Source organism: Leopardus geoffroyi, chromosome B2 (assembly GCF_018350155.1).
Source record: "Leopardus geoffroyi isolate Oge1 chromosome B2, O.geoffroyi_Oge1_pat1.0, whole genome shotgun sequence".
NCBI classification, from domain to species: Eukaryota; Metazoa; Chordata; class Mammalia; order Carnivora; family Felidae; genus Leopardus; species Leopardus geoffroyi.
The window spans coordinates 2120937-2141593 of NC_059332.1; the positions used below are offsets into that span (position 1 = coordinate 2120937).

Here is a 20657-nt window from a genome sequence, read left to right on the forward strand (position 1 = left end):
CTAGGGACACATGCTTGGGAAAAGAGGAAGCAGAATCTCGCTTACTTCCTAGAGGCAGTAAGAACACAAATGTGTTGATTAGCGCAGAAAGGCATCATTTCTGACGCCCTTCCTACCATTTTGCACTCCCAAGGCATGGGAAGCCTGATAAACAGAAACTTGGAGCAGTTGTTCAACAGAAAAAACTTTGGGGAACAAACCAGGAAACCTTGGTTCTGGTCTCAGATCAACCTTTAATTATGAGTGTCCAAAGTCACTGAAGTAATTCAAGCTCCCTGCATACCAGTTTCCCACTTGGCAAAGATCATGGCAAGGATGTTGAGGATAAAAAACGTACACACATCCTTTACAAAAATAAAAAGGACTCTACGAATATGAGCCACACCGCACTAGAACTATTTTTATCCTCGCAGACAGAAATCGACACCCAGCATTCATTCCACTGCTGCGGTGCTGGTGTCTATCACCCAGCTTCCACACACCGTGGGCACAGCACGCACACATCCGTCTACTTACTGGCCGTCCTAATATATCAATCTGTCTTTCTAAATCCTCCAGCAGGGTCACCACCTCCTCTCCATTCTCTAGCTGATGTTCCTTAACCAGAGTCTGAAGCTCCTCAGGCAGGATGGTCAAGAACTGTTCTAGCACTAATAACTCCAAGATCTGCTCCTTGGTGTTCAAATCTGGCCTTAGCCACTGATGGCAGAGTGCGCGGAGTTGGATCAGAGCTTCTCGGGGTCCTAATGTCTCCTGGTAGCATAACTTCCTGAAGCGCAGACGGAATAACTCCTGGCCAGGAGGGTTATTTTCATGCAGACTAGATTCCTGGTCCCAGCCATGATCTTCCTCTACCTTGACAATTACAAGGTCTTCTTCAGGAGCTTGGTCTGGTGGGGATGAGGCTGACAACTTTCTTGATTCTGCTGCCATTTAGGGCTGGAAAAACTCAGGAGGCTCGTTTCCACTACCTTCTCTATCTTCTTAAGAAGAACCTTCCAAGGGCCTCTTCTCTAAGGGCAATTCTTGGAGAAGAGAAATCGTCAAACAATATTAAAGCAAATCAAAGGTCATAGTCATTTACTAAGACATCTTAACAAGTTCCTACCACAACACAGACTTCAGGGCTTGGTCATTTAAGTGATCCTCTCCACTGTCCCAGAAGTAACACCTTACCTCCTTAGCTTTCTGCCATGCCAAATCCATCTGGGGAATATTCCCTTCCTTCTGCTTCCTCTCCTTGGGGATGGGGAATATGGCAAAACAAAGTTAGGAAACCACGTAGACTAGGTCTAATTGAAGTTCTGCATTTAACCTCAGCTGGTCTTCACTGATGCTGATTTAACCTTCAGTATTTGCAACTCTAGCTATACTGTTTCTACACACTTCAACTCTCAACCTATCCCTTGTGCCCAACAGACCTACCTACCTACCTTCCCTCCTACCTTCCTTCCTTCCTTCCTTTCCTTCCTTCCTTCTCTTTCTTTTCTTTCTTTCTTTCTTTCTTTCTTTCTTTCTTTCTTTCTTTCTTTCTTTCTTTCCTTCTTTCTTTCTTTTCTTCCTTTCTTTCCCTTCTTTCCTTCCTTCCTTCTTTCTTTCTTGACAGAGAGAGAGGAGTCGGGGAGGGGGAAGAGAGAGAGAGAGAGAGAGAGAGAGAGAGAGAGGGAGGGAGGGAGGAAGAGAAGCGGGGCTCATCCAAAGTGGGGCTCAAGCTCACCTGAAGCAGGGCTCAAGCTCACCCAATGTGGCACTCGAACTATGAGATCATGACCTGAACTTAAGGATTGAACCACCCAGGCACCCCAACAGACATACATTTCTACACAATCTAGCTCAAGCTATTGTCCAGAATTCCTAACACCAAAGTCTTCTCCACCTAATGTCCATTATCCTTCTGTGCTCTCCATCTTCCCTCCTATGTCAAAGCCAACTACTTCTCCCGTGGACCTTATCTCACTCTACAACTCTTTGGAGCACTGGTTGCTACCTTTCCAGGAACCTAAATGCCCCATCTACACACACTAACAACCTCCAGAATGTTTTATAAATAGAATCATACAGTAGGTATCCTTCTGAGTCTGGCATCTTTCACTTGGCATAATACATATGAGGTCATCAATGTTGTGTGTACCAGTAGTTCATTCCTTATGGAGATGTATGTTTATCTGTTCCCTAGTTGAGAGGTATCTCAACTCATTTTCAGTATTTGACGATTACAAATAAAGGCACGATGAACATCTGCATTTGAGGTTTGTGTAAACATGTTCTCATTTCACTTGGGTAAATATCTAAAGTAAAACTGACGGATCACATGGCAGGTGTATGTCGAACTTTATAAGAAACTGTAAAACTTTTTTTTTTTTTAATGTTTATTTTTGAGAGAGCATGAGCAGGGGACGGGTGAAGAGAGAGGGGAGGACAGAGGATCCAAAGCAGGCTCCATGCTGACAGCAGAGTCCAAAACTGTTTTCTAAAGTGCCTATAACACTTTGCATTCCACTGGCTGTATGTGAGAACTGGTTCTCTCTATCCTAACAAGCAGCATTTGATATGGTTTTATTTTTAATTTTAGATATTAAAAAAAAATTTTTTTTTTCAACGTTTATTTATTTTTGGGACAGAGAGAGACAGAGCATGAACGGGGGAGGGGCAGAGAGAGAGGAAGACACAGAATCGGAAACAGGCTCCAGGCTCTGAGCCATCAGCCCAGAGCCTGACGCGGGGCTCGAACTCACGGACCGCGAGATCGTGACCTGGCTGAAGTCGGACGCCTAACCGACTGCGCCACCCAGGCGCCCCTAATTTTAGATATTTTAACAAGTATGTAATGGTATCTCATTATGGTTTAATTAATTAGTTTATTTTTTAACCACTCCCTGATATCTCACTATGGTCTTTTTTTTTTTTTTTTTTTTTTTTAATGTTTATTTTTGAGAGAAAGCGAGCACACGCCACAGATTCTGAAGCAGGCTCCAGGCTCTGAGCTGTTAGCACAGAGCCTGATGTGGGGCTCGAACCCATGAACCACGAGATCATGACCTGAGCTGAAGTTGGTTGCTTAACTGACTGAGCCACCCAAATGCCTATTCACTATGGTCTAAATTTGCATCTTCCTTCTAATTCTGTAGAGCATCCTTTCACCTGTTGGTCTACCACCCATATTATCTTCTCTGGTGAAGTTATCTGCTCAAAACTTTTGCCTGTTTTAAAAATAAACCTCTTTATTATTGAGTTTTGAGAATTCCTTACATATCTTGGACACAAGACCATTATGATATATATGATGTGCAAATATTTCCTCCTCTTCATTCCTTTAACAGTGCCTTTCCAAGAACACAAATCCATAACTTTTCTGAAGTCTAATTTGTCATTTTTTTTCTTTTAGGGATTGTGCTTTTGGTGTCATACCTAAGAAATTTTTGCTTAACTCACAGTCGCAAAGATTTTCTCCTGTTTTCTTCTAAAACTTCTATAGTTTTAGGTTTTACCATAGGTCTATGATCCATCTTGACTTAATTTTTTTAAGTAATCTCCGCACCCAACATGGGGCTCAAAATCATGACCCCGAGACCAAGAATCACACACTCCACCTACTGAGCCAGCCAGGTATCCCAAATTTTGAGTTAATTTTTGTATAGAATTTGAGTTGTGGATGGAGTTTAATTTTTTGGAACACAGCTACCAAATTGTTCCAGCACCTTCAAAAAGATTACCCCTTTACCGACTGAATCATCTTTACATTTTTGTCAAAAATCAATTGACCACGTATGTGTGGGTTTATTTCTGTAATCTCTATTCTGGTCCATTGACCTATATGTTTACCCTTTTCCCCAAACAAAATTGTCTTGATTATTGCAGCTTTAAAATATTAAAACCAAATATTAAGAGTCCTGCAACTTTGTTGCAATATTTTCAAAATTGTTTTGACTTTAAGTTTATTTATTTTGAGAGAGACAGAGACAGTGTGAGTGGGGTTGGGGCAGAGAGAGAGGGAGAGAGAATCCCAAGCAGGCTCCACACTGTTAGCAGAGAGCTTGATGCAGGGCTCGAACCCACCAAACTGTGAGATCATGAGCTGAGCCAAAACCAAGAGTCAGACGCTTAACCCACTCAGCCACCCAGGAGCCTCTGTTTTTTCTAATTCTATGGTCTTTTGATACAAATTCCTACCAACCCTCTCTCCCGGAACTGGATTTGTGCTGGATCTATACAGCTCACTGACATTTTAATATCCATTCTATAAACACACTCTATCTCTCCATTTAAGTCTTCTCCAATTTCTTTCATTAGTGCCCCAAATACCTATTCTTAAAGGAATAGACAGAATATTTTCTCCTTTAAAATCTTTTCTTCAAGCACCTGGCTGCCTCAGGCAGAAAAGCACAGAACTCTTGATCTCAGAGTCATGAGGTCAAGTGCCACGTTGGGTGTAGAGCTTACTTTAAGTGAGTAATTTTCCTACAGTTATGTATTATTAGTTGCAAAGGAGTTTTGACTTCCTAACTTAATTGTATGTTCTCTATAAGTAAAGATCTGTATCTTTGACTTTATTGATAGAATCAAAGATCATTCAAGGGCTATTATTTGTAATATCTAACACGGAAGGTATCTGTCTTTGTTTAAGAGCAAGGTTTAGATACAAAACTACACACCTGAAGACTTTATTAAAGGGTCCTATTTCTTTGTGGGTATGTCTGTGGCCTTTAGCTTTGGTAACAGACATCACTTCTTGCCTGTACTTGCAGTGGTTAAGTGGTCTTCCTGCCTTTGGCTATTCTTTTCTCTCATTCATGTTCCCCACAGCTGCCTGTTGTGGGCTGAACTGCGTCCTCCCAAAAGACATGCTAAGGTCCTAACCTCTGATACCTGTGAATGTGACCTTATTTGGAAATAGGGTCTTTGCAGATGTAATTAAGTTAAGATCAGGTTATACTGGAGTAGAGTAAGCCCTTAATACAACATGACTGGTGTTCTTTTAGGAAAGTAAGAGACACAGAGACTGAGATATACAGAGAGAGAGCCATGTGAAGACACAGACAAAGAAGAGAGCTGTGAGACCACAGACGCAGAGGTAAGGAGTTATGCAGCCACAAGCCAAGGAATGCCTATAACGACTAGAAAGTCGGTGAACGTGGCTCTGCCAACATTTTTTTTTTTAAGTTTTTTTTTTTTTTCTGTTTATTTTATTTTTGAGAGAGAGGGCACAAGTGGGGAAGGGACAGAGAGGGGAGGGGACAGAGGATCCGAAGCAGGCTCTGCTCTGACAGCAGAGAGCGCAATGTGGGGCTTGAACCCATGAACCACGAAATCATGACCTGAGCCAAAGTCAGACGTTTCACCAACTTAGCGCCCCCAGGCGCCCCTGCCAACATCTTGACTTTGGACTTTTAGCCTCCATAACTATGAAAGAATAAATTTCTGCTGTGCTAAGCCACCCAGCTTGTGCTACTTTGTTATAATATGTTACCGTATAAAATTAACACCTTTCTAGAAAGACTTTTAATAAATGTGTAATATAACTCATCACTTTAAATTTTTTTTTTTTTTTTTAACGTTTATTTATTTTTGAGACAGAGAGAGGCAGAGCATGAACGGGGGAGGGTCAGAGAGAGAGGGAGACACAGAATCGGAAGCAGGCTCCAGGCTCTGGGCCATCATCAGCCCAGAGCCCGACGCGGGGCTCGAACTCACGGACCGTGAGATCGTGACCTGAGCTGAAGTCAGATGCTTAACCGACTGAGCCACCCAGGCGCCCCCTTTTTTTTTTTTTTTTTAATTTTTTTTTTTTTTAACGTTTATTTATTTTTGAGACAGAGAGAGGCAGAGCATGAACGGGGGAGGGTCAGAGAGAGAGGGAGACACAGAATCGGAAGCAGTATAACTCATCACTTTAAAATCTTTTGAAAGGGAACCCACCTCTTCAGCATGATATGCAATGGCCTTTATGGTATGTAAACCTGCTTACCTTTATCTACTATAAGCTCACCTTCACATACCTATTCCAAATGTGGCTTTCTTTTAAAAAAAAAAATTTTTTTTTTAATGTTTATTTTATTTATTTTTGAGAGACAGAGAGAGACAGCACAAGTGGGACAGGGCAGAGAGAGAGAGAGAGGGAGACCCAGAATATGAAGCAGGCTCCAGGCTCTGAGCTGTCAGCACAGAGCCCGACGCGGGGCTCGAACTCACGAGCCGTGAGATTATGACCTGAGCCAAAGTCGGACGCTCAACCAACTGAGCCACCCAGGCACCCCCAAATGTGGCTTTCTTTAAGCTCCACTCTATTACAGAGCTCTTTATTCTAGTTCAGTGGTTTTCAACCAGGCCAATTTTGCCCCCCTCTCCCAGGGACACTTGGCAATCTCTGAAAACATTTCTGGTTGTTAAAACTGAAGGGAAGGGATGCTACTGGTACCCAGTAGGTAGAAGCCCAAGATGCTACTAAACATCTTACAATGCATAACACAGACCCCCAACAAAGGATGATCTGTCAATGCCAAGGTTCATAAACCCCGGTCTAGCTGAAACCATTCACTCTAACTTAAAAGTCTCAGCTTACCTCCTATTTTTTTCATGAGGTGTCTGTCACTCCCACTCTGACGTGCCCCAACCCACAAGCAGATTAAGGTGCTCATTCTTGCCAAGACATTTTTCACATGGTCCAAACAGAGGATTGATCACATTGTGTAGGTACTGTAAATGTGTGCCCATGGCCACGGTTTTATTGCAAATGTTTGTTTGTGGCAGTCACCTTCTTCTCTGTCCCTCTTATAAAACAAGGAAGTTTTATTACATATTTGTATTCCAGAAAGATCACAAAGGCAGCACTACAGACAACGAAAAGGAGCATAAATGAAGGCAGTATATCCAAAACAGCTGGCAAGAGATGAACATGATAAAACCACACCTATAATCCTCAAAGAAAGAGGAGAGACAGGCCCTTAGGAGGAAAATCAGATTACATCTACTTCTTGACAGGAGTCTTGAAAGCAGTGCCTCTTTCAGGAGTTTTTTTTAGGGGGCAGGGGGAAGAATGGGGTAGGGGTAGTTCAGTCTCTACAATCAAATGAAAACACAGAGCTTTTCCATAGAAAAAGCCCCATAGGCACAAAAGTCTACATTCAACTTCAGCACAGTTCACAGACCTGATGCCCAAGCAAGGACTCCAGGGCCACTAAGAACCTTACTTAGAGGGATGCCCGGCTGGCTCAGTGGGAAGGGTTTGCGACTCCTGGTCTCAGGGTGCTGAGTCTGAGCCCCATGTTGGGGGGTAAAGATTACTAAAAAATGTATCAGGGCGCCTGGGTGGCTCAGTTGGTTAGGCAGCTGACTCTTGATTTCAGCTCCGGTCATGATCCCACAGTTTGTGAGTTCAAGCCCTGTGTCGGGCTCTGTGCTGACAGTACAGAACCTGCTTGGGATTCTGTCTCTGCCCCTCCCCAGATCGCGCACACTCTCTCCTTCTCTTTCTTAAAAAAAAAAAATTACATATACATATATATGTATATATACATATATACACACATACACACATACGCACACGTATGTATGTATATATGTATATATATATATATAAACTTAAAAAAACAAAAAACCACCCTTAGAGAGCATGGACAGAAAAGGAAAAAAGTTGGAAAATTATCTTTAAAATTCGATATGGTTGAGGGGTGCCTGGGTGGCTCAGTCAGTTAAGTGTCTGACTTCGGCTCAGGTTGTGATCTCACGGATTGTGGGTTTGAGCCCTGTGTCAGGCTCTGTGATGACAGCTCAGAGCCTGGAGCCTGTTTTGGATTCTGTCTCCTTCACTCTCTGCCCCTCCCCCACTTGTGCTCTGTCTCTCAAAAATAAATGAATGTAAAAAAAATTTTTTTTTAATTAGGTAAGGATGAGAACAATAGTTTGGTGAGTAAACTACCAATACCAAGAACAGAGAAGTAAGAGATAGGGTTAAATATAGTGTCTAACATCAGAGAGTTTAATTCATGAAGATTTTTATAGAGAAGAGGGGTATTTCCTGGCATAGTGAGGGTTGAAGAAAAAATGAATCTGGGCAAGAGGTTGAGATTTTGTGGAGAATTTGAGACAAGGCGTAATCATTTTTGTTTTGAACAGCGAGGATTAATATCCATGGTCTTAAAATAATTTTTATATTTATTTATTAATGTTTACTTATCTTTGAGAGAGAGAGAGCGAGCGAGTGTGAGTGGGTGAGGGACAGAGAGAGGGAGACAGAATCCGAAGCAGGCTCCAGGCTCCAAGCTGCCAGCACAAAGCCCAATACGGGCTTGAACCCATGAACTGTGAGATCGTGACCTGAGTGAAGTCGGGCGGTTGACCGACTGAGCCACCCAGGTGCCCCACATCTTAAAATAATTTTTAAAAATTTAGGAAAAGTCAATTAAGAGGCGCCTGGGTGGCTCAGTTGGTTTAAGCCTTAGACTTAACCACGTCATGATCTTGCAGTTTATGAGTTTGAGCCCCACATCAGGCTCTGTGCTGACAGCTTGGAGCCTAGACCCTGCTTTGGATTCTGTGTCTTCCTCTCTCTCTACCCCTCCCTGCTCGTGCTCTCCCTCTCTCTCTCTCTCTCAAAAACAAATAAACATTAAAAAAATTAAAAAGAACTTTATATTAAGATATTAAAGTAAATATAACATATTAACATCATAGTAAATAACACTTAATAAAGTCTCAATAGTGAAACCCAGAGAAGTCATCTAATTATCAGGTCTGTTCATAATTTACACCAAATCAGCCAACCAGTCTTGTCCTTTCCCCACCCTGATTATTTTTTTTTTAGTACCTAATTTTCCACTTTTTAGTCTCTTTCCTCTCCAAGTTTTTGACAATTACAACCTATAATTGGACTTCAATATTTGGACTACAATATTAGTCTAGTATGTGCCTGCCTCTCAGTTTCACGTAAGCACTTTAGGGGTGAAGACTGCTTCTTACATCCTCTTTTCAGAATACCCGGCCGGGGAGCCTGGGTGGCTCAGTTGGTTGGGCGTCTGACTTCGGCTCAGGTCATGATCTCACGGTTTGTGGGTTCGAACCCCGTGTCGGGCTCTGTGCTGACAGCTCGGAGCCTGGAGCCTGCTTGGGATTCTGTGTCTCCCTCCCTCTCTACCCCTCCCCCACTCATGCTCGGTCTCTCTCTGTCTCTCAAAAATAAAAACATTAAAAAAAAAGAATACCTGGTCAAGGGGTACCTGGGTGGCTCAGTCAAGCATCGGACTCTTGATTTTGGCTCAGGTTCACGGGTTTGAGCCTCACATGGGGCTCCACGTTGACAGAACAGAGCCTGCTTGGGATTCTCTCTCTGCCCCTTCCCCACTCTCTCAAAATAAAATGAACTTAAAAAAAAAAAAAAAAGAATACTTGCTCGAGTTTATTGATTTAGGAAGTTAAAATAGTCAACATGGGGGCGCCTGGGTGGCGCAGTCGGTTAAGCATCTGACTTCAGCCAGGTCACGATCTCACGGTCCGTGAGTTCGAGCCCCGCGTCAGGCTCTGGGCTGATGGCTCAGAGCCTGGAGCCTGTTTCCGATTCTGTGTCTCCCTCTCTCTCTGACCCTCCCCCGTTCATGCTCTGTCTCTCTCTGTCCCAAAAATAAATAAACGTTGAAAAAATAAATAAATAAATAAAAAAAATAAAATAGTCAACATGTACAATCTCCTGATCTCAAATGCTACATAATCCTGTGAACTACTAAAGACACAACTCAGATTTAAAAGCATTATTCTCTTAATAGATGAAAAGGAATGCTTTTCTTCCTTCAAACTAATGAGGTCTACTTGGGGATGCTTGAGAACCGAAAACAGAACAAGAAAGAGACTGCCCAGGCTTTAAAGGTCAAGAGAAAAACAGGTGAAGCCAAAACTGTGCTTTACAGTTATCAAAGTGAGGAAGCCAGTTTTTTTTTTTTTTAATTTTTTTTTTTCCAACGTTTTTTATTTATTTTTTGGGGGACAGAGAGAGACAGAGCATGAACGGGGGAGGGGCAGAGAGAGAGGGAGACACAGAATCGGAAACAGGCTCCAGGCTCTGAGCCATCAGCCCAGAGCCCGACGCGGGGCTCGAACTCACGGACCGCGAGATCGTGACCTGGCTGAAGTCGGACGCTCAACCGACTGCGCCACCCAGGCGCCCCAAGCCAGTTTTAACATCTGCTACATTTCACACTTCACCACAAATTCAAAATACTTACGATTTGTTAAAACGATTCCTGCATAAATATACTTAACTGAACTAATCAAACAACAGGAATATGGGCTGTTTTGAGAGGTGGTAGCGGCGGTCTTACTGTTGCCTGACAAAAAAAACCACTCGCGAGTGCCCTGAGTTTTAGAAACGGGGCCCCTCCAAAAAGGGTTCCCAGGCATCTACTTTAGTCGGCCTTGAGGAACAAAGTAAGTACTCTGAGTAAGGGTGAATTCTCTATTACCCCAGAGATGTGACAAATGTGTCTTTTGTGCAGTTATCTCAACGCGCCACCGTGTTCTGCATACACTACGAACAGCAGATTGCCTTAACAGCAAACATAGGTTTCCAAGGATAATTCGGGGCTTCCAAAAACAAAGTACAGCTTGAAAAAAAATTTTTTTTTTTTTTTTTTTTTTTTTTTTGTATCGTGAAGGAAATGCAAAATTGCTGAGTAAAAACAATTCGGATCGTGGGAACAGTTGCATAGAAGATAACGTGGGGCCGGTTTCCCATTTTAAGAACAACGGCACCCCAAAAAGAGGAACGGGATGAAGAAAGCGAGAGTTTGGGGACGCGCCCCCTGCGGACCCTGATGCCCGGCCCTGGCCCCTCGGTCCCCGGTTCCCGCCGCGTCCGCGTCCCCCGCGGACCCTCAGGCCCGGCCCCTTGGTCCCCGGTCCCCGCCGCGTCCGCGCCTCCTGCGGACCCGCAGGCCCGGCCCCGACCCGGTCTGTCCCCGGTTCCCGCCGAGTCCGCGCCCCCTGCGGCCCCTCAGGCCTGGCCCCGGCGGCGGCCTACTCTGGCCCACAAAGCCCTCCCCTCCCCCGCCCGGAGCCCCGGCCCGTTACTCACCGCGAGTTCCGGGGGCGGCCCGGGGCGGGGAAGGGAGGCTGCAGAGGACGGACGGACGGACTCGCAGGAAGGGCGGGGGGCAAACCGGGGCGAGAGCTGTGGTCGGACGCGGGCCCGCCGGCCTCTAACTTCCAAACCCGCGAAGGCACAACCTCGACCGACGCGCATCTTGTCGGGAGGCACTTCCGGAGGCTCTCTAGGAACCTGGAGGTCTGGAAGCTCTATGGCCGGCCGGCTAGGGGGACCGGCGCCCCGCCCTCCGCAGGCCCCGGGCTCGTCCGCCGGTGCGCGCTTAGCGGCCCCCGGCGGGAGTGGGGACGTGGGTGCGAGCTCGGGTCCTGGCGGTGCTGGCGACTGGGCGCGGAAAGACCCCCGCACTCGGCTGTCCTCCGAGCCTCCTGTACAGACTGCCGATCGTTTGAGGAATTCCTCCCCATCACGGTTCACAGCCTTTTGAATCCCCTATGGCGCTTAATAATAGTACACCTTGTACTGTTGTGTTCACACAACCATTGTAAGGGCGGCTGGGTGGCTCAGTCCGATGCGTGTCAGACTCTTGGTCCCGGCTGGGGTCATGATCCCAGGGTTGGGGGCATCGAGCCCCACGTCAAGCTCCACAACCGGCTCCGTGCTGAGTGTGGAGCCTGCTTAGTTAGGATTCTGTCTCCCTCTGCCCTTCTCCCCTACTCTCTCTCTCGCTCTCGCTCGCTCTCTACTCTCAGAAAGAAAGAAAGAGAGAGAGAAAGAGAAAGAAAGAAAGACCAACCATTGTGATTGAGAATAAATTTCCTCTGAATCTTTGTATCTGTTCAGCCCTTTTCTATCTTACTGAATTGCAATCTCTTAAAGCCAGCTTTGTAGCTTAGCTTTTCAAATACCAAACCCGGGAGGGAAGCTTCACTAGTGGACTTTTGTTTTAATACCACACATCTACGTTCCCATCTACATTCATTCTTTTCTTGACTGAGAGAAAGCCAATCTCACAGTAGATTAGTAGGGGCTTTATTCCAGTCATTGTCTTACTGAGACACTATTTCAGATTCTTCTGAACAACTGCTTGCATGCTTATTAGCTCCCAGGGGTCCTATGCAAAAATGGAAAGAGTACACGTGCTTGCAAGCAGTGCTCCAAATCCTTGCCCTCTCAGGGTATCTACCATCTGTCCTTGTAAACGTTAAGATTCACTGACTTCCACATAGGTGTAAATCTTAATTTACACGTCGCCTTAATGCATTATGTGTCTATCATATTTGATCAGAAGTATTGCCTGCAGGCCTGTGTTTCACTGTTTTTCCGGTTCTTCCTGTTTTGGGATCTCCTTGAGGTCACTTGAGATTACAGAAGGCTGACATCAGTCACCTACTGCAGTGTTGGTGCACACTTTAATACCATTGTATTAAAGATTTAGCTTTTCAGACTAACTAGGATTTGGGGGTGGGGGTTGAGGAAAATGTCTTATTTGTGTTGTTTAGGTCCCCCTCCTCTTATGATTCCTTCAACATCTTTCCTAACTACCCACTTATTCTGAGTTCTCAGGTGCCCCTCCAATCTTCACCTTAACTTCCCCTCTTTAGCTGCTCCTACTGATACCCACCGCCAATGTTTCTATCCGGTCTCCAGCCTGAACCAGAAAATATTCTGTCCACCCATCAGGACTAAATCTTAGTAGTTTTATTTGTTTTTAGGGCTTTTTTGTTTTCATCTAATCATCACAATGAAACAAATAAGAATAAGCACTGAGAAGTCACACTGTTTCTAGACTCCTTCAAAACACTTATTTTTGTTGTTTATTTTATAGTTCTTGCCTCCCAGATGGGGTGGTGACTGGAAGTAACTGGCAACAGACTAGGAACTCTGCCCTTGGTTTTTGTTTTTAAGTTTATTTATTTATTTTGAGAGAAGGAGAGAGAGAGAGAGAGAGGGTGGGGCAGAGAGAAAGGGAGAGAGAGAGAATCCTAAGCAGGCTCCATGCCATCAGCGCAAAGCCCAACGTGGAGCTCAATCACATTGAGATCGACTTGAGTTTAATCAAGAGTCAGCCGCTTAACTGACTGAGCCACCCAGGCGGTCCACATAGGTAGTTTAGAAGTAAAATAGTATCATGACCTAAGGAAAGATTTCTCGAAAGGCACTAATGATAACAGAAAATATTGCTAAATTTGACTTCATCAAAATTTAAACCTGCTCAAGAAAAAGCACCATTAAGAAAGTGAGAAGAGGGGCGCCTGGGTGGCGCAGTCGGTTAAGCGTCCGACTTCAGCCAGGTCACGATCTCGCGGTCCGTGAGTTCGAGCCCCGCGTCGGGCTCTGGGCTGATGGCTCAGAGCCTGGAGCCTGTTTCCGATTCTGTGTCTCCCTCTCTCTCTGCCCCTCCCCCGTTCATGCTCTGTCTCTCTCTGTCCCAAAAATAAATAAACATTAAAAAAAAATTAAAAAAAAAAAAAAAAAAGAAAGTGAGAAGAGAGGCTACAGCCTGGAAAACGTGTAATACACATTTCTGGCAACTAGTATACAGAGTATGCAAAGGACACTCACAACTCAATCATAAGACAAACTAACATAAGTAGGTAAAAGATCTGAGCGGATACTGTACAAAAGAAGATATTTGAATGGCCAATGAGTACATGAAAAGGTACCCAATGTCATATAGGGAAATATAACAAAAATCACAACAAAACATTAAAACCACTACATATCCGTTAGAATGGCTAAAATTAAAATGTCTAACAGCACCAAGTACTGGTGAGGATATGAAGCGATTGGGACTGTTATTCAATGCTAGTGGGAGTTAAAATGGTATGCTAATTTCAACAACTGGCAATTTTTAATGAAGTTAAATAATGCCTACATTCTGATCCAGTAGTCTCACTTCTAGACATTTACCTAAGACATATGAAAACACAAGTCCACAGCAGCTCTATTCATAATAGGTCCAAACTGGAAAAACCCAAATGTTCATCAATAGGAGAATAGAGAGTGAAATAGTGTAATGTTCATGCAATATATACTACTCAGAAATAAAAAGAAGCTACTAATAGATGAATAATGAGGATGAATCTTGAAAAATATGTTGGTGGGGCACCTGGGCGGCTCAGTTGGTTAAGCGTTTGACTTTGGCTCAGGTCATGATCTCATGGTCTGTGAGTTCAAGCTCCCCAGTGGGCTCTGTGCTGACAGCTCAGAGCCTGGAGCCTGCTTCAGATTCTCTGTCTCCCTCTCTCTCTGCCCCTTCCCTATTTGCATGCTCTCTCTCTTTCTCAAAATAAATAAATAAACTTAAAAATAATTTATTATGTTGGGGGCGCCTGGCTGGCTCAGTTGGTAGAGCATGCAACTCTCAATCTCAAGGGTTGTGAGTTCAAGCCTCACGTTGGGCATGGAGCCTACTTAAAAAAAAAAAAAAGTTAACAAAACTAAATAGTACGCTTAGTTTTATGGTGTGAAAAACACCAGGCCTCACTCCTCCATTCCCTACCAATGTCTATTCCCTAGAGATATCCAGTTAACTCTTTCCTTTTACTTTTCATATTAACCTCTATATTTATAATGTACTAACACTGCTATTTCTTGATTTTTCACTTAGAAATATTCTTTATTATGCATTAACTTCCCACTATGGAAAAAAAGCATTTAATTTTTTTAGTTTATTTATTTTGAGAGAGAGAGAGAGAGAGCGAGCAGGGGACAGGCAGAGAGAGAGAGGGAGAGAGACAATCCCAAGCAGGTTTCGTACTATGAGCAGAGCCCAGTGCAGGGCTTGAGATCTCACCACAAACGGTGAGATCATGACCTAAGCCCAAACCAAGAGTCAGATGCTTAACCAACTGAGCCATACCCTAAACAAGCATTTCATTTTTTAGACCACTACTAGAACTAGCCACACCAGGGATTAGAGGACACACAAACTTCCTGAGTTGCTAAGTCCAACAACAACAGCAGCCCCACCAAGGCACACAAATGTTAGACTGCAGTTACTTGTACTTTCCCCACTTCTATAAGCAGGGGACAAATTTCTATTAATGTTACCAGATGGAGAAACATTTCCAAACTTAGCGTCAGCTGCTCGCTGCTGGAAAATCTGTGCTCAGAGGCAAGTGATTGTGGGAAAGGAAAGTTTACTTTAGTCAAGAAGCCGGTACCCTGGGTGGACTAGCTCCCAGGTAGTAAAGAGGGTGGTACCTCGGTGGTAAAGAGGGTGGACAAATCTTTCAAAGACCATCTTCCCTGTCCAGGTGAGGCCAGAGAATTTTTTTTAAATGTTAATTTATTTTTGAGACAGAGAGACAGAGCATGAGCTGGGGAGGGGAAGAGAGAGAGAGACACACACACAGTCTGAAGCAGGGTCCGGGCTCTGAGCTGTCAGTACAGAGCCCGACATGGGGCTCGAACCCACAACCCGTGAGATCATGCCGAAGTCATACACTTAACAGACTGACCCTCCCAGGTGCCCCATAGTCCAGAGAATTTTAAAGGGGAAGGCATGGGAAAGGGAGGGGGCTACACACAGGAGAAGCAGGTGCCCAGGTGGTAGTCATATGTGGACATGACCCTGAACAGACTCTCTGGCAAAGCCAAAGCTCTTTTCCAATGCGGTCAGGCCATATCCTCTGGGAAAGTCTGGTCCTTCACTCCTCAAGGCCAGTGGTCTGCAAATCTCAAGGAAAGTAGGTTATTTCTGCCACAGACACAGGGACTTAGGTCAGCAAGCAAGGAGTGCATAAAATTGAAGCAAATTCACCCTTGAGATCAGTTGGAGTGTTGTTACAATAACACTCCAAATATTTTCCACACCTGGAACCTCAAAGGTGTTCCCAGATTCTCCTCAGTTGCTCTGAATTTTAGTTTCAGAAGCATCACTTCATATGTAGTATATGGACTAGCATAGTAATTTTCTAAAATTTTGGTCTCAGGGTGCCTGGGTAGCTCAGTTAGTTAAGCCCCCAACTCTTGATTTCCGTTGAGGTCATGATCTCACAGGTCCCTGGGATCAAGTCCCACATCTGTGCTGTCAGTGCAGAGTGCTGAGCTTGTCAGCCTGCTTGGGATTCTCTCTCCCTGCCCCTCCCCCACTTGCTGTCTCTCTCTGTCTTTCTCTGTCTCTGTGTGTGTGTGTCTCTGTGTGTGTGTGTGTGTCTCTCTCTCTCAGAATAAACTTAAAAAAATAACAAAATTTTGGTTTCATGATTCCTTTTATATTCTTAAAAACTAATGAGGACCCCAAAGAGCTTATTTTTATGTGGCTCATATCCATCAAGATTTGCTGTATTTGAAATTAAAACTGAGGAATTAAAAAATATTTGAAATAACAATAACATTTCCATTACATGCTAACTTTAATATATTTTATGGAATCTAACAATATCTTTTAAAACAAAAAGTTAGTGAAAGGAGTGGAATTACTTCACATTTTTGCTAGTCTCTTTGAAGTCTGGTTTAATAGGTGGCTGGATTCTCACACTTGCTTCCTCACTCAGTATCACTGGAGAAGGTCAAACCTCAGGACCGACAATTGTAAAGGGCAAGAGTGGGTCATTCATTTAAGAACCGCATTTGAGGAAGTTTGGAGATGTTCCCTAGCTGGCCGCTGGGGCTTGCGTCCTCTGCCCACAGCTAGATACTCACTTTCTAAAACAACTGGAAAGGCTCCTACCAAGAGACTGAACGAAGCATAGCAAAACTTGAGATGATTCAGGACATTTACAATGGAACAAAGAGGAGGCAAAATAAAGATAGCATTCTCTAAAAGTGAAGTACACTGAAGCCCGCCACCCTAGAGGAAGGTTCCTGTTTTGGTAATTGTGTAGGTCCTTGGCCTGTCTGCCTGCTCTCTGCTCACTCACCCTACAGGAAGGCCTGCCTGTAGCCTGCTCGTGTGGGACCTAGATTGAGACTCTCCACCGGGTAAGACCAGCTGCAGAAGCAGCCTCCTCCCACTGCAGTGGAAGTTCACACCACCTACAGTAACCAGCACGTGACTCACTCCCAGATACAAGCGATACCGCGATATCACGCGTCAGAAGACACCTAATGAACATCAAGAGCAGAGCACGAAGGAGAAGGGGCAGAGGTATCTGACCCCAGAGCACGGACAGACAACCCAGGGAACAGAAAAATGGATTAACTGTAATGAGGCAGGGGAGGAAAAACTTTCTCTCTTCCCTTCTTGGTTCTTTGGTTGGCCTAATAAATCAACATGAGACAGTTTAACAGGAGGACAAAATTTTAGGGTTGTTCATACAGGAGCTCATAAAACTACAAGACTCAAAGAAGTGACCAAAGCTGACTAAACTTCTTTGTTTGCCTTTTGTTTTTTATTATATTTTAAAATATTAAAATAACAAAATATGATAAAAGTGAGAATCTACATGTATATAAAGCAAACACAAAAATATTAAGTAAGTAAGTAAATAACTAAACAAATAAAAGCTGACATTTCCTCTACCCCCAAATGCTACTACCTAGAATGTTGGGAAACAATTCTCCAAGGATTTCTCACATTTCTCTAAGTCTTCTGACAAATTTTCTTTCAGTTCAGCTTTTCAAAGATGTATCTCCTTTTGGAGCAGATTTATTTCCTAACAAGGATAATAAAGATTGTTAGAAATAACCCATCAACCGGATCAAAGGTGGGAGGCAGAGACTCACAGCACAGTGAAGCAAGGCTTTAATCAATGTTCTTATGAGAGTGGGTGTCTGATGGACAGGCACACTCGGGGCAGTTACAGCAGACAATTTATCTCCTAGTGTGCAAGTCCGTCCCCTGGTTCCTCGTTGGCTGAGTACTACAGAGGTTACAGCCTTATCCTGACATCATCTATGCCCATGTAAGGCAAAGAGTAGTCTGATTGGAACACATGTGCATTTCCTGAGCTGACCAGAGACTTTCAGTCCCTCCTATTGACAGACACTTAGATTTTTTCCTTTCTTTCTGCCATTAGCAATCCTATCTGCCTTACTGCCCTCTAGAATGTCCCTCTCCTTAGCCCATAATCACTGTGAGTCTCCCGAGTCCTCTCAAGTCCAGGAGTTGCCTCATGGTTTCCTATCATTCTTTTTTTTTAATTTTTTTTTTTTCAACGTTTATTTATTTTTGGGACAGAGAGAGACAGAGCATGAATGGGGGAGGGGCAGAGAGAGAGGGAGACACAGAATCGGAAACAGGCTCCAGGCTCTGAGCCATCAGCCCAGAGCCCGACGCGGGGCTCGAACTCACGGACCGCGAGATCGTGACCTGGCTGAAGTCGGATGCTTAACCAACTGAGCCACCCAGGCGCCCCAGATTTGAGTTTTTAAAAATCACTATCAGTGATTCTACTTTTTTTTTTAAATTTTTTTTTTCAACGTTTATTTATTTTTGGGACAGAGAGAGACAGAGCATGAACGGGGAAGGGGCAGAGAGAGAGGGAGACACAGAATCGGAAACAGGCTCCAGGCTCTGAGCCATCAGCCCAGAGCCCGACGCGGGGCTCGAACTCACGGACCGCGAGATCGTGACCTGGCTGAAGTCGGACGCTTAACCGACTGCGCCACCCAGGCGCCCCATCCTATCATTCTAAACACTAGTCTGTTATTCTCATAACAGGTCTCTCTTCTCAGGGTTTTATTAATCTATTTATCACATTCTATTTTGTATTACTTGTTATTCTTGTACATGCTCTTAACCAGAGTATAAGCTTCCTCATCTAGTATTTATTCCGAGATCTCTCTCTCCCACTTCCGGTATGCAGTGGCCCTTAAAATATGCAGATGTGCCATACATTTCAGACAGGAAAAATGGTTTGACTTGTTTTGTCAAGTGGCTAAATTTAGTCAATATGATTCACCTTCTCCTTTCTTCTCTATTAATTCCTTTCCCTGAGATCTGTCCTTATTCACCCAGGTAATATTTCTCAAGAGCTCACCTGTGCCAGGTGCCAAGTTTGGTGAGACTGCTGAGATGAGCAGCTATAGGTCGCTCACAATGACCACAACCTTTTTCCATTCTTCATGGTTTTCTCTTACTCCAGTCTTGTCTTGCACTTTACTTTTATGGGAGAGCCAAAATAACTTCCAAGCTACCCTTCCAGGTTTTTGGCTGAGGTCCCCCCAACAGCCAATAAAAATGTGAACAGGAGAAAAATAGGTTTAGTAATGAAAGGGCGGACCTACGCCGTCCGACTCCATCTTGTTCTGTGTCCTCCACCTTGAATGACTGTGTCCCCGACATGCCCCCTTTCCGGGAAAATCGCAGAAACCTCAGACCACGCCTCCTCCCCTTGAGTAACCTCCCGATCACCCATGCAAACTTCCTGATCAAAACACGCCGGCGACCTGCGTAACAGGACTCCCACCCTTCCCCAGCCAATTGGCTGAGGCCACAGCCATTACCTCACCAACTGCCCCTAGACCCCTATAAAACCTTTGTGCTTTTGAAACTGCCTCTCTCTCGGGTATCTCACCGCTGCGTCCGTGCAGGTAGGGGATTGAGTTCGAGCTAGCTCGAATAAAGGCTCTTTGCTTTTGCATCGGACTCGGCTCCCTGGTGGTCTTTGGGAATCACGAATTCTGGGCATAACAGTAACGGGTTTACCTCCTGTATACATGGGGAGACCCAGGAAAACGGCATCACTCCTTGAAATGGCGCAAGTCACCACCTTAAATATAATGTCCACCTGTCGGCAAATGAAGATTATGGGGGCTTTCAGGTGAAGCACAGTAAAGATGGATGAGATTGTTACCATATTTGTTGTTACTTTGTCGACAAGAAGTTTCTAGAGTTTTAGAGTTCTTCCTTCTCTTCCTGGGGAGACACCCTTACAAATGGACATTCCCTTAAAAAATGCAAATGTTTCTTACAAAAGGGTAACTTTTACTTGTTTTTCTGAGCTCCTGTCCCTTTTTTGTTTCGTTTTGTTTTGTTTTTAAATAATCAGCCTAAAATAACCCTAACAGGCATATTTAAGGGGCGGCAAAATTTGCTCACCTTCTCTCTTCCTCCAGATGAGAGGTTGCGGGGATGGCGGGCAGAGGGCTGTCCCCACAGTCACTGTCGGGCCTCCTGAGCAATCCTGGAGGTTTGCCCAGGCCCGAGGCCCAGCGACTTTCGGGGAACGTCCCTACCGCCGGGATATAGCCTTCGGGAGCCCCCCCCCACACCCTCCTCCTCCGCCTGCACCTGGGGCCCCAGGGCTCTTTCGGGCCGGAACCCCAGTGTTTGTGCCGTCGAGGAAGAGCGGACCGGTTTTCCAGAGCTCTCGCGTTTGCGAGCCACTTCCGGTTGCGAGCGGCTCCGGAGCGGAGGGCGGCAAGGGGCCGCGGGGCCGCGGGCTGGTGTGGATCTCCGGCCCGGGCTGTGGCTGGGTGTTGGGGGGGGGCCGTGCGGAGCGAGGTCGTGGTGAACAGGACGGGTATTAAAACACACCCGGGAGCAGCAGCAACGCAGGGAACGAACTGGGGCCGGGAGCGCCGAGCAGGATGCTGACCGCCTCCCTAGCGCTCGGGGCCACGGCCCGCGGGCTCCCGGCGCCCGGCGTCCATGGAGACCACGCCGAGGGTCCCTGCACCCGGCGGTTCTCCTGTAGGACTCCCCTGCTGCACCTCGGTAGCAGCTCCCGGGAGA

General features: G+C 45.0%; 1 protein-coding gene and 1 non-coding gene across 8 annotated transcripts in view; one reads left to right on the forward strand and one right to left on the reverse strand.

Annotated features, from left to right (window-relative positions):
• Positions 1-20151, reverse strand: part of ZKSCAN8 (zinc finger with KRAB and SCAN domains 8) — a 62286-nt gene extending 42135 nt beyond the window's left edge. For 3 of the 7 annotated variants that reach the window (XR_006717772.1, XR_006717773.1, XM_045500443.1), the window contains exons 1-2: positions 1177-1239; positions 517-1025 (exon numbers count right to left, since the gene is read on the reverse strand). Coding sequence is in view for 5 of the 7 variants with exons in the window: in XM_045500443.1 (XP_045356399.1) it covers positions 517-933 (417 nt within the window). In the remaining 2 variants the exon portion in view is untranslated. Of the gene's footprint in view, positions 1-516; positions 1026-1176; positions 1240-11059; positions 11517-18960; positions 19336-20021 lie in introns of those variants that run through there. The other 4 variants (XM_045500446.1, XM_045500445.1, XM_045500444.1 and 1 more) reach the window with 4 other exon arrangements.
• Positions 14363-14436, forward strand: TRNAE-CUC. Its single transcript has one exon. It is a non-coding gene; the product is annotated as a tRNA-Glu (tRNA).
• Positions 20152-20657: the final 506 nt, after the last annotated feature.